Below are 14,163 nucleotides of genomic sequence, written 5' to 3' on the forward strand. Positions count from 1 at the left end.
CTAGCCGTCACTGTCAGCCTCTGGATATAGTCCAATCAGCGTCATGTCACGTTCTGTGGAGTACCGCCTCTTTTTGGGCGATTTCACTCCGGCTGAGAATCGCCCCGAGTGGCCCCATAGACTTACATTCAAAGATGTTTTTTTTCGAACGGGGGGCGCTGCAATGCATTCTCTATGGCTTCCGGGAGGGCTCGCCCTAACGTGCTTACGTCATCATACGTAAGCACGTTTCATCCAACAATATTATTTGTCGCCACCTTGTGGAATCTTTAATAAAAGAAACTTGAGTGGATTGTATTAATAGTGAGTATAGAAACAAACAAGATGTATTGTAAGAGTCACTTTATTTTTCATTAATATTAAAGAAGTGAAGTTGCCTTTACATGCTTAAGCTGTTAATTTATCCATTGCATGGGGGGACCTTATCCTTATCAATCATCCAGACATTTGCCCCCCCTGAGAGATTTTGCAGGAGCCGCCACTGCCTCGACGTATGGAATAGATGCGTGCCTGGAGCTTTCGTTCGTACGTTGAAACCTCGTATATTGAACAACTTGTAACATTAGCGCTAGGGGGATGCATTCACAGCCTTTCGTGGCTTGCCATTTTATAAAAAAAAACTTCTTAACTTACTTTTCGTATTGCTAACAAGGATAATCTAAGTTGACAATATAATATTTTATAATGTGCAGTAGTTTAATATATAAACTGACGTAAATACAAGAAATCGTAATGCTCAAGAATCCATGATTTCGATTTAAAGCTTTCGTGACTGCAGGGATTCGTCTTCTTGGTTTTTTCGGTAAAGTCATGTAGAAGGGAAGTAATAAAATAATATTTTTATTATTTTATTATTTTATTACTTCCCTTCTACGTGACTTTACTGAAAAAACCAAGAAGAAGAATCCATGACTTATTATAATTATATTATTTTTATACAGCACCGTAGCTCAACATTTTTTATTCATTCGTTTCAGTGTATTTATTAATTTACTTTATTTGTTTTGCTTTCTGTTTAGAATATTAGTAATAAATCCAAAGTTCGTGATACCGAAACTCCCTTTATCGAATACACCCATTTCCGAATCAGAATCTCAATTTAGACTGTAGAAATCCGAAGAGCAGTGAAGCTCTTATTTACACAGATGTCCAGTATGAGCTTGTTAGCAAGTTCCAACAGCAAACAATGACAACAAAAAACGATAGCAGTGCAAAAATATCGAAAATGGTGAGTCACGAAATCTGAATAAATATCACACGCATTCATTATATGTCGAGGTATCACTGGGCACGTGCGTTCATGCGTTGTTAGCGGCGTGCTCCATTAGCGATCGCACGCAATTACAGCCCCGCTGAACGTCACGCTTCGCGTTGGTCATGATGAAATGTCGAGTCGCCTTCAAGTTCGGGTTGCCGCGACATGCCGATAATCCGATAGGCAGTTCATCGGACGATTTGAGAAAATAATAAATCACGACGTTTCGGAGGCAACACAAGTCTCCGTCATCAGGTGGGACCGTCACTGCTACATTTACTGTATCAAGTTCCAACCTCACTGAGCTCGATAGAATTAAATTTAAAGCAGTAGTAGGGTTGATTGAAAATCCAGCGCTCACTGAACTCACTCCGGTCACTCGCCGGTTAGTCAATCATTCGCCTTCTATCGCTACTACCATGGTTAATGTTCCCATAAACGTTATTTCTTGATTCCTTCATTCTTGTTGAGCACTCGGCCTACCAGACTGCTTCCTCTCATCTACGCTGTGTTCTGCCACCACACGACAGGACAAAAAGCTTATATTACGACTGCGTCCCTTGAATTGCTTTAATTTGGAATTCCCTGCCAATGGTATATTTTACAAGTTCTCACAACCTTGCTGAATTTAAGACATGTATGAATTATTTTCTATTCTACCTGGACTAGTGCTGTTTTTTTTTTTACTGGCCGCTTGGAGTTGTGGGCTTGTGCCCAGCAAACTGTGATACACAAAAGAAGAATGACTTTCAAAGTTGGGCTGATGTGGCCTCGATAGAGTAGTGGATGTGTTTTTTGTTTCTCCCTTCCTCTTGTGCCATTTAATTTGAGAACATTTTGTGCTTTTTTTGTGCCACTCATGTGAGATCATACGGTTCGCTTGAGGTCCCGGAATTACTTCAAACAATAAAACGACCGGTTGGAACACGTAAATATTACAGCAAATATTAGGTTAATAATTTAAGCCGTAAATGTATGTGTGTATGGTGAACTTCGTTCGCACGGTACGTCGCCAACCGTAGGTGCGATGAAGTTATACCTTTTTACCGCTGCAGTTTGTGTAAAGCGTTGTATGGCACCGCTGTGAATAGCTTGCGTAGGAGTGCGTCTCCTTGAATGACTCCCCTTCTCATGTGCACTACGTTATATTTTTATGAAGAATTTTTTTTACCATTTTCCAAATGTTTTTTTATAACATGTTGTCGTTTGGTTTGTGAGAGGAGTGGGAGTAGCGACTTGTGAAGGCATACAACCAGCAGTGGATTAAGCATGGCTGTGATAATGACGGCAATTATGATGTTGACGACGATGACATTAAATCAAGCATGGGGAGAACTTGCATAAATGTCCAGCGTAGCTGGAAGGGGCTGGGCAGTAGTGTAGAGATCTTGTCCAGAGATCTGTTTTTTAACAGACTAGTTCATGAAGCCTGTCTTCGCCAGTGAAAAGTTTTCAATACATTTAATAATCAACCTGATATGATTGTTTTTGCAATTTTTATCTACGATCAGACACTAAAATTTACTCCAAAAATGTGGTATTTTCCCGTAAAATAACCCCCACAAAAATTGTTCACGACTTGAATCAACTTCTTATATTTAAAGACGTACCCATCGGAAACCGCTCGATTGAAAGATTCCGTCATCATTTCTATTAGAAAGAACAACTTTTAATGAACTTAATACTCTACGAGAGGAAGCCCCTATCTTTTACCGTTTTCGAATTGTTCAGAATTGAACATCATGAATTGCGTATTTCTTTAATTCAAAACCGCTTGAATCCGACATATCTAAAAAACCCAATGGTTCTCGCTTAAATTGTATTTGCTGTTTAACGGTCTATCAAACGAAAAAAAAACGCAATCTTATATTTTGAATGGTTTCTGAATGACACGCACATACATCGCGAATTTCAGATTTTCCTCCTGTGGTTTGTGTCCTAAAAGCTACCCATGTACAAAATTCCAGCTTTCTACCTGGTCGGGTAGTACCCTAGAAGTTTTTTTTTTAAACATACAATTTAAGGTATTTATTTATATAGATTGCATATTAATCCGTGGTTACTGTTTCCTTGCACATCCTGGCCAGGCTTTCTGCAGTGGATGTGGACGTTGGCCTGCTAATTATGGTGTGCAATTGGCAATGGTGGACAATGTCCTACTTGTGTTGCTAAGTTAAAATTCATCTCTCTTTTCAAGCTGACATTGGGCATGAATTCTGCACTTGAGCATGACTTATGCGGGGGTTTTTTGTGATTGCACAACGGATTCTAGCTAATGTGACGTGGCTAAAGTGGTATCCAGCCCTACTGTGTGCATAAGAAGCCAAAGTAGTTGTGTCCCGTAACTCGAATGATCTTAGACTGGAGATTACGGTTTAAAACGTTTCAGCCTGTGGACGTTTGCTGGTTTATCCAAGTATGTCTTGCCCCCCACCCCCGCCCAACGGCTGAGTTAGTTCGAAGCAACCTCCCACGTAAATCACAAAGGCTGCATCTTGCATTGTAGGCAGAATGTGCAGGTGTAATCCACACGACTCTTTCTCGTGGGCTCTCCGACTTTGCGACTAGCATCAGGGAACCCCCTCCCCCACCACCGGTCACGCCTCTCTGTCACAATGTTCGATGTGTGCATCCAAGGTGGATGGGTTCACAAAAGCAAGTGGTGAGTGGGCTACACTGGCATTCTACACCTGCACATGATGGACTTGTCACCCCTCCCCACCCCCGACATACTTATTTAACCCAAGATGTTGCCATAAAGTTGTTATTTAAGACAAAAGTACTTAGACTGCATCCAATGTGATGAATGTTTTGTTGGTACAATCTTGGCACAACAAGTGTCGTGCCAATGTTTTCAACTGTGAATGTACTAAGTAGCTTTTAACGTATTTTTAATGGATTATTGAGAGCGGAGTCACGTGATGAAAATTAGACGTTTTTGCATGTGCAGCATGGATCATCGGTTCGTGCGTTCATCAAAGGGACTGACGATTTGTGGCATTCCAGGACGTAAATATATGCTTGTGGTGATTTTTCGCAACGAAAAGCCTTTGACTATTTTTTTAAGTGCACCTATATGCTCGAGTAATAACAATACGTAATCAGTACGGAAAAAGAACAATCCTGCATGTTAATCGAAAAAAACCCACCTTTTTTTGTTCAACTTTAATTTCTAGCAACGATTTTACTTTAATGTTTTTGTCTCATGTGACTTCATTCCAGAATGTCATGTCTCACCTGAGAATACATGTACGATTCCTCTTCTGCAATCAACTCAGAAGTGTGCTTGCGTCTGCCTGTGTGTGTGCCCACATCGTTCGCTTAACCCATCAACGCCAACGTTTTGAAGGGGCCATCTGGTCGCCAATAAAGTTGTCCAGTAGCTACTAAAGTGCCAAAACCATTCACGCTGTGAAGGAGACTGGGTTGGTGCTCCAAATTCACAGCACGTTCCTTTTACCACAATGCAGTCGGAATATGATCACATTGGTTAATTCATGCCTGGAACTTGACAAGAATGGATACAATGGCGTTGCTGCTACAGAAGTTACGTAGTACGTTGAACTTATTTTGCACCATCCATAGCCAACCGTGCTAATTAGTTACCTCCTCTTAAACTTGCCCGCTGCTTTGCCTGGTTACCATTTAACCTTGAGCCGTGAGATATTTCACAATTTATCTTTTTTGTTCGGTGTTAAAATCCAGGCCATGCTCCTAAGACGTCACCCCCCACCCTCCCCCCACGCACAGTTACACAGCTGTGGCATGTTCACAACTGACCACAATTTGGTCAGATGTTAGGAGTCGCCTCGAAGCAACTGATGTTAACAGGGTTTGTGTTAGCCAAGATGACATGTACAGGGTTGGGGGGGGGGAGGTCACGGACTCATTGTTGGCACAACTTGAGCAGTTAACCTCTGAATTACCTACATCGGCCTCAGGAGATGGACACACTTTCCACTGCACATCTAAAATGCCCTTTAATTTAATTGGCAAAAGCAAGCCATCGGTACGTGTGGGTGACATTTGCCAGAGACTAAATGTCTCCCCCCCCCCTCATGTGTTTCCCCACAGGAACGAGTATTTGTTGTACCCCTTGGACGAGATGTTACTTCTACATCCATGCATTTCAACTGAAACCTTAATTTGAAACACAACTTTCCTGTGTTAGATGTTCAACGTGAATGTACTTTTGCACTGGACCAACAGTAAATGTGGCATCTAACAAACAACCCTCGCCTGACCCCACCATGTGTTCGCTGGTGGGAAAAATCATTCCTTCCCCTGGGAATAAAAAATTCAATATTCTATTACTCTGTAACCTGCATCTCAATTAAAATCATTGTGAACTATATTGCAAAAAAATGCGTCGTTTTCCATTATTTTTCGTGGGCTGCACATAGTGTAATAAAAAAAAAAACATCTATATTATTGTTTTAAAATAATAGTTTAAATGTTAAAGGTTACATTTGTCATATATAGATAAATACGTTTTAATTTTATTGGTTCTTTCGGTAAAGTCACGTAGAATTGAAATAATAAAATAATAAAAATAAAACATAATTCAATTATTCTCACGAAGTTTCGGCCACAACGCAAGTAGCCGTCCTCAGGTGGAGAACAGGTATGTCGAGGAGACAGAGTCTACTTGCGTTGTGGCCGAAACGTCGTGAGAATTATTTTATTATGTTTTATTTTTATTATTTTATTATTTCAATTCTACGTGACTTTACCGAAAGAACCAAGAAGATGAATCCCTGCAGTCACGAAAGCTTTAAATCGAAATTTACGTTTTAATTGTAAAGCATAGAGTCAATGGTATGTCCTGCTAAAGTGAGCTATGAGGCAGTGCGTATCTCTCGTTTATAGCCCTGAGGCAGCTGTTGGAATTTCCACATTCCTAGGCCGGGGGCAAGGACATTCGCGGTTGGCCTTCCCACAAAGTGGTACGCATAAACCTTGCAAGTTATCACAGCACAGCAATCCATAGAACTAAATGAATCTTACACTCAATGATGTGTTTGTGTTCAAGGATTAATGTTGTAAAATTCCTGCAAATAGTTTATATATTATATGCCAAGGTCACATTTAGGCTATAACGGCATCACAAAGACTGCACACACGAGGGATAGGAAAGATAAACGATGCAAATAAGATGGTGAGCAAAGGGAAATTATTGTTGGGGAGACACAACTGGGAAAAAATACATCAGTATGTTGTATGTTGAACTTCTTTCGCACCGTACGTAGCCAATCATGCTATTCGGAGGTGCGGGGGACAGACAACCAACTGAATCACAAAAAGGGCAATTCATGTTTACCAAGGGCAATTTATTGACGAGTGGGTTCCAGGGCTGGGTCAGATATCACCCGCTAATTGTGTTAGTCATGCCCAGGAATTACAACTCAGGACTCACAGAGCAGTGCGCTAAACAATGTGCCATGACCCCATTCAGGCATGGAAGTGAGTAGTTTATTTAGACTGGCAGCATCGTTTTTTTTACAAATACTGTACTGATTAAAATACCACCCTCTACCCAAAGATCACCCGTATAGCCGGAACGGACTGTTGTGGAAAGTGATGTTAGCCAGCGCCTATTCAGGCCGGCACAGCACCACGCCCGGCCGCCTTTGTCTCCCCAGTGGCAATGTTTACACACCACACCAGGTACTGATTTCAGGCCGAGTCAATCTATGGGGAGACCCAGGACCGATTCAGATAATCGTCACCGGCGTTGGTCGTGAACGGGAATCAAACTCAGGTCGCTGGATTCGTCGCGCAGTGTAGCGCTAACCGCCACACGAACCACTCACCACTGCTACCACCACCACTCTCACCTCCACAATCCCGGCTTGTCATTCCATTGTGCACCAGAAAAAGGCGGCAGCATTTTACGACCGATCCCCTGTCAGAAATACCAAAGGGCAATGAAAAAAATGAACAATAGGCATCCCTGACGTTATGAAAGGTTTCCTAGTGTCACCGCCGGCATTCCATCTTGCAAAATCGCGAGCCACGGTGTAACGATCGGGCCGCGAAGCCCGCTTGCTCTATGTCCGTGGAGACGGAGCGTGTTCCTAGTAGGAGCGTGTTCCTCGTAGGAGCGTGTTCCTAGTAGGAGTGTGTTCCTAGTAGGAGCGTGTTCCTAGTAGGAGCGTGTTCCTAGTAGGAGCGTGTTCCTAGTAGGAGCGTGTTCCTAGTAGGAGCGTGTTCCTAGTAGGAGCGTGTTCCTAGTAGGAACGTGTTCCTAGTAGGAGCGTGTTCCTAGTAGGAGCGTGTTCCTAGTAGGAGCGTGTTCCTAGTAGGAGCGTGTTCCTAGTAGGAGTGTGCTCTTAGGAACGTGTTCCTAGAAGGAACGTGTTCTTAGTAGGAGCGTGTTCCTAGTAGGAGCGTGTTCCTAGTAGGAGTGTGCTCTTAGGAGCGTGTTCCTAGTAGGAGCGTGTTCCTAGTAGGAGCGTGTTCCTCGTAGGAGCGTGTTCCTAGTAGGAGTGTGCTCTTAGGAACGTGTTCCTAGTAGGAGCGTGTTCCTAGTAGGAGTGTGTTCCTAGTAGGAGTGTGTTCTTAGGAACGTGTTCCTAGTAGGAGCGTGTTCCTAGTAGGAGCGTGTTCCTAGTAGGAGTGTGTTCCTAGTAGGAGCGTGTTCCTAGTAGGAGTGTGTTCCTAGTAGGAGTGTGTTCTTAGGAACGTGTTCCTAGTAGGAGCGTGTTCCTAGTAGGAGCGTGTTCCTAGTAGGAGTGTGTTCCTAGTAGGAGCGTGTTCCTAGTAGGAGTGTGTTCCTAGTAGGAGTGTGTTCCTAGTAGGAGCGTGTTCCTAGTAGGAGCGTGTTCCTAGTAGGAGCGTGTTCCTAGTAGGAGTGTGTTCCTAGTAGGAGCGTGTTCCTAGTAGGAGTGTGTTCCTAGTAGGAGTGTGTTCCTAGTAGGAGCGTGTTCCTAGTAGGAGTGTGTTCCTAGTAGGAGCGTGTTCCTAGTAGGAGCGTGTTCCTAGTAGGAGTGTGTTCCTAGTAGGAGCGTGTTCCTAGTAGGAGTGTGTTCCTAGTAGGAGTGTGTTCTTAGGAACGTGTTCCTAGTAGGAGCGTGTTCCTAGTAGGAGCGTGTTCCTAGTAGGAGTGTGTTCCTAGTAGGAGCGTGTTCCTAGTAGGAGTGTGTTCCTAGTAGGAGTGTGTTCCTAGTAGGAGCGTGTTCCTAGTAGGAGCGTGTTCCTAGTAGGAGTGTGTTCCTAGTAGGAGCGTGTTCCTAGTAGGAGCGTGTTCCTAGTAGGAGTGTGTTCCTAGTAGGAGCGTGTTCCTAGTAGGAGCGTGTTCCTAGTAGGAGTGTGCTCTTAGGAACGTGTTCCTAGGAGGAACGTGTTCCTAGTAGGAGCGTGTTCCTAGTAGGAGTGTGCTCTTAGGAACGTGTTCCTAGTAGGAGCGTGTTCCTAGTAGGAGCGTGTTCCTAGTAGGAGTGTGTTCCTAGTAGGAGTGTGTTCCTAGTAGGAGCGTGTTCCTAGTAGGAGCGTGTTCCTAGTAGGAGTGTGCTCTTAGGAACGTGTTCCTAGGAGGAACGTGTTCCTAGTTGGAGCGTGTTCCTAGTAGGAGTGTGCTCTTAGGAACGTGTTCCTAGGAGGAACGTGTTCCTAGTAGGAGCGTGTTCCTAGTAGGAGTGTGCTCTTAAGAACGTGTTCCTAGTAGGAGCGTGTTCCTAGTAGGAGTGTGCTCTTAGGAACGTGTTCCTAGTAGGAGCGTGTTCCTAGTAGGAGTGTGCTCTTAGGAATGTGTTCCTAGGAGGAACGTGTTCCTAGTAGGAGCGTGACAGCAACTCGTGAGGATCCTTCTGGGGTGAGTAGGGGGGGGGGGGGAATTCACCGTTGTGTGAAATTAAATGTGGCCGCTCATTGGTGTGTTTTTTTGTCGTGCTCTTTTCTCAGCTGTGCCTTCAACACCCCCCCCCCCCCCCCCCAATTCGCAGAGATCGAGGAAGGTGAATCCACTTCAGACCGTTCAAAACAGCTGTGTGGCAAACAGAGCGTTCAATATGAGTCCGTCACTGGCTTTATTTCATCTGCAAGACCTTTTAAACCTGCTCCAAGCAATTTGTTAAACCTGGACTCTGCACACACACACACACTTAAAACACATTTCAGTCGCTTAAAATAACGTGCGTTTTGCTGCTAACTTTTGGATTGGTTATTGCGTCTTATGCTAGACATGAAAATTTTGCTTTTTTTGTAACTCAAAATATTGTCTGTGCTGCAATTAGGGCACTCTTAATTGGTATCTTTGCACTGCGCAGTTCAAGTTCAACCGAACCGCGTCTGAGCTACGGATTCTACTGCGCATTTCAAACCGCAAAGATTTGTTTGTAGCAACGGTCACATGCCCCCTTCTATTTAAAAATTACAAAATTATCATTAAACAACCGCTCATTAAAACTTTTTTGTTGCAGCTGTATACTTTTCTCATTTTGTGAGTGACCCGTTTGCTGGGCAGATACGCCGAAGTTGGCTCGAATTTCAAGAAACAAAGACAATCCTAACATGGTTTATATAGGAATATTATTTATAATATCACATGGATTAAAACATGTTCACTTGTTCAATTACATGAATGGTGTCATTAATTTACCGTACTTTCTCCGACGTTGAATCTAGTTGTTTAAAACTAACCCAGCCAACTCAAATTGAGTACCTGGTTGCGGCGTGTAAACATCGCCACTGGGGAGACAAAGTCGGCTGAACGTGGTGCTAATCACCCCACCTCCTCGTGTGGCGTGCCGGCCTTGGTGGGTGCTCGCTAACAGCACTTGCCCCAGTAGTATGTTAAGGCTATACGGGGGATCTTTGTGTGTGTGTGGCATTGTTTTTGCGTGCGTGCACGCGCGCCACGTGTGTTTGTGCAATTGTGTTGATTCATTACACCCCTTCCGACAAGCAAGCCAGCACTAGAACTCAAGGTAATTGAAAATAAAAATGATGTTTTTTTCTATTTATCTTACTTTATTTTATGTTGTGTTTACTCTACAGTATATTTGTTTACAGTGTTACATGCAAATGTACAATATTTCTTCTTATTTACGAATTTAGCAATGTTGAATCGAAACATTTCATAACACCGTATGGGCATTGCATTTACATACAGTGTTTTGTAGTGTTCCGACTTACGTACCGTTCGACTTACGAACGGGTCAGAGGAACAACATTTGTTCGTTGGTCGAGGACCACCCGTAGATTACACACTACCTTTAAACATCATATACAAATATTTGTTATATATTACAAATCACCCTTCCATGATTGTATATTTACACGGAGAAGTTTCGTCCAATACGTACGGCACTTCCAAGTCCATCGAGTGAACAAAGCGCTCACGTGCACCGATATGCCGCTTCCAAATAGTCAAAGACTGTGGCCAAGTCCCAGTAATTGCAAACGAAGCAAGCAAACGGTAGCACAGTCATATCAAAGGTTAACGCCTGCATAGGTTGCTCTCAGCGTATACGCACTGGGCTTTGTCATCTATCCCGCAGCCATGGCAAAGGAAGACGAATGATGAAGGGAACTGCAGAGGGTAGGAGGAGAATCCATGTGTGGGGAGGGAGAGTGGGATCAGCCCTGCCGTGGCCTCGGGGTGGCGTGATGGCAATGGCTTCCAAGATGCCTTCATCCAGCAGTGGATGGATCATGGCTGATAATGATGATGATAATAACGATGGCTATGTACTCAAAGAGTTATACATACAGGCATTTTAATGCATAAATTGAATTTCCCCCAAAATCTGTAACCACAGTGGCGAGATGTTAACTACCTCGCCTGCTATACAGGAGTTCGTGGGTTCGATCCCGACCCTGATGCCTGCTGCATATTTGGAGTTCGTGTGTTCTCCCCATGGCCGCGTGGATTTATCTCCTGGGTCCTCCGGGTTGTCTCTCCGCATTTAGAGACATGCGTTGAGAGTATTTGGCTGCTGCTATAAATGTCCACGTGATAAGCCACTTTGTTGAGCGATCGTGTGTGGCCAGGTAGTTTCTGAAAAAAGAGCTGTAAAGCTCAGTGGGCCTTTAATTTTACAATAAAAAAATAAATAGTAAAATAGGTTTACAATTCTACATTTCTCGCATTTGGATTCCACAAATGCAAAGAATTTGAGCCATTGCGATCGAATGAAAGTGTTACTGAGTCGTGATTTTTTATTTAAAGCTTTCGTGACTGCAGGGATTCATATTCTTGGTTCTTTCGGTAAAGTCACGTGGAAGGGAAATAATAAATAATAAAAATATGAAACAATAACATTCTCACACCTGATGATGATTGCTTGTGTTGCAGTCGAAACGTCGTGAGAATTTTATCATTTTATATTTTTATCATTCTATTATTTCCCTTCTACGTGACTTTACCGAAAAAAACAAGAATAAGTCGTGATTGTTGTGGGATTGTTTTCCCCATAAGTATCCTTGCATTGAACTTTAGGAAAATTCCTTACCGAGCATTTTTTTTTCAATGCAAGAGTAAACGCATATACCTGAATAAAACCCCGCGCTTGTGAGGAGACAACCGAGGTACCCGACGATGCTAGAAAAACATAAAAATGTCCTTAGTATCAATGAAGCGACGTATTTAAAGCCTATTACCAAATCACCCAGATTGGGCTCGGTCTTGGGGTGAAGCCTGGGCAGTGTTCGGTTGGGTGACCACCATGCAACACGATCTTGCTGTCGGCTGCGGGGTTACATATTCTTAGGTTTTTTAGGTAAAGTCACGTAGGTAAAAACATTAAAATTAATAAAAGTAAAATAAAATAAAAATCACAACGTTTCGGAGGCAACACAAGCTTCCGTCTTCAGGTGGAAGCTTGTGTTGCCTCCGAAACGTCGTGATTTTTATTTTATTTTTATTTTACTTTTATTAATTTTAATGTTTTTACCTACGTGAATTTACCGAAAAAACCTAAGAATATGAATCCTTGCAGTCACGAAAGCTTCAAATCTAGAATTAATGCGGGGTTACAATTTGAGCAGAAGATGACAGTGCATTCTCCAACGCGCACTGCTCGGCGTGGTGAAGTATGGTCAAATACTCCCCACGATCCGCACGGCATTGAGAATGTATGCATGTTGAATTTCTTTCGCGCCGTACGTAGCCAACTGTTCTAATCGGAGGTGCGGGGGATGGACAACAAAATAAACACAAAGAGCGGTTCTAAAGAAGTGAGTTTCTAATCGAGATTTAAAAGTGCATAGCTCCAGTGGCTTCCTAATATCGGAAGAATTCTATCCAGCAGTGAAATAACAAAAGTGCTCGACAGATGAATGTGGAACTATCACGAAAGCAACACCGCTTTACGTGTTGACATCATTGCACTGTATGCGTGACTCATTCACAGAACAAACCAAAAAAATCCCAAATCTAGATGAGACTACCACCATGGTGTTTCAGCAATTTTGACACAAATCTTCGGGCTGTCGGTTCACACTTCCTCGCTCTGCTAATGCCTTCCGAACGCACATCATGAACCCCACGAGTTTACTCGGCACGCAAAAAATATTTTTGTCGACACTGCATCGGCGGTGGCGCACAAGCACAACAAAACCCAAGACGTTCGTCAATACCAACGTAGCCTTAAAAGGAAAAAACATAATTTTCATCGGTGACGTTTCGGGCAACGGCCCTTCTTCGCGTGCTATTCCAGCACCTCCGATTAGCACGGTTGGCTACGTACGGCGCGAACGAAGTTATATATATATATTGTTTTCCTTTGAAGGCGACGGTGTTATTGTAGAACGTGCTGAGTTTTTTGTTTGTCGATTCTTTGCCAGCTGCATAATCTGCATGCGACAGGCTTTGGCATGCCCGTCACACTGTACTCGCTTAACATATCATTTCACCAGAGGTTGTCAGGCTGACCTTTCGCGGTGGCTTGCGTGAACATTTGTTGTCGTTGTGATTAGCACGCTAAAAAAATTGGCGACACATCGCGGCACATCAGAAGGATGCTCTGTCAGGGTTTCCGAGACCAAGTGGAACTCGAGCGAATTAGAGCCACGCAACTCACTGGCAGTTTAAATGCTCTGAGTCACGTTTAACAAGCACAAAATACCCAATGCTTTTCTTTCAGTGTTTCATTTAGCCCCGTGCTAGATGGAATGCATCGGACCAAATCACCCGAAACGCGACGCGACCTCAACAATTCTCTGAAGCCAAGCGTGTATGCTGAACTTCTTTCGCACCGTACGTAGCCAACCGTGCTAGTCAGAGGTGCGGGTGAAGGCGACAAGCGCAAATGTCTGGTTATTGTAGGTCGTGGCTGGTGTGCGTGGTGGGCATGAAAGGGCTGTGAAGCAGAGTCCTTGAAACGGATTGGTCCACACCAGAGACAGCTTTCTTCTGGTGTGTGGACCAATTAGTTTCAAGGACAATGCATCAATTATCAGAGTATTGTTTTTTGTTTGCATATGACTGCATGTATTGTGGTTAATGTTAACATGATTCCTTGCAAAAGGAGTCAGTTTATTGCCAGACAAAAGGGGAAAAACCCTATTAGTATTAACATAAAGTGTGTCGTTTCAGATCCACAATCGTGCGATACAAACCATGTTGATATAAGTGCTCCATTGAATTATGAATAAGCCCGTATTGTAGTTGGCTTTTAATGTTTTGGTTTGTTATTATAGTGCCGTACAATCACCCTGAGCTGATATGCAGCCGCTGGGAATTGGACAAAAATCTGGTTCACTGCATATTTCTTGAGTCGCGAAAAGCCATTCGCATTGCGATGAGGCCCTGTCGCGTTGCACGCCCCTTACAGCGGGAGCTGCATCTAATTGCGAACGAGGCAAGAACGCACAGCAAGTGAGAGACACAGTGGGGGCATTGTTGACTGGCGCGCTTGGGCAGAGCACGTCGCGAGGATGAATGACGACGGCGGTCGTGACTAATG

The 14,163-nt window shown here is 43.5% G+C and overlaps 1 protein-coding gene across 1 annotated transcript in view; it reads left to right on the plus strand.

Annotated features, from left to right (window-relative positions):
* The window catches only part of ST8SIA1 (ST8 alpha-N-acetyl-neuraminide alpha-2,8-sialyltransferase 1), a 40,172-nt gene extending 30,496 nt beyond the window's left edge, over positions 1-9,676 (plus strand). The window contains exon 6 of the mRNA XM_061566744.1: positions 9,199-9,676. Within this exon, the coding sequence (XP_061422728.1) occupies positions 9,199-9,200 (2 nt within the window). The 3' untranslated portion in view covers positions 9,201-9,676. The remainder of the gene's footprint in view (positions 1-9,198) is intronic.
* Positions 9,677-14,163: the final 4,487 nt, after the last annotated feature.

Source organism: Lethenteron reissneri, chromosome 37, assembly GCF_015708825.2.
Source record: "Lethenteron reissneri isolate LAM-NWPU_2019-01 chromosome 37, ASM1570882v1, whole genome shotgun sequence".
Taxonomy (NCBI): domain Eukaryota; kingdom Metazoa; phylum Chordata; class Hyperoartia; order Petromyzontiformes; family Petromyzontidae; genus Lethenteron; species Lethenteron reissneri.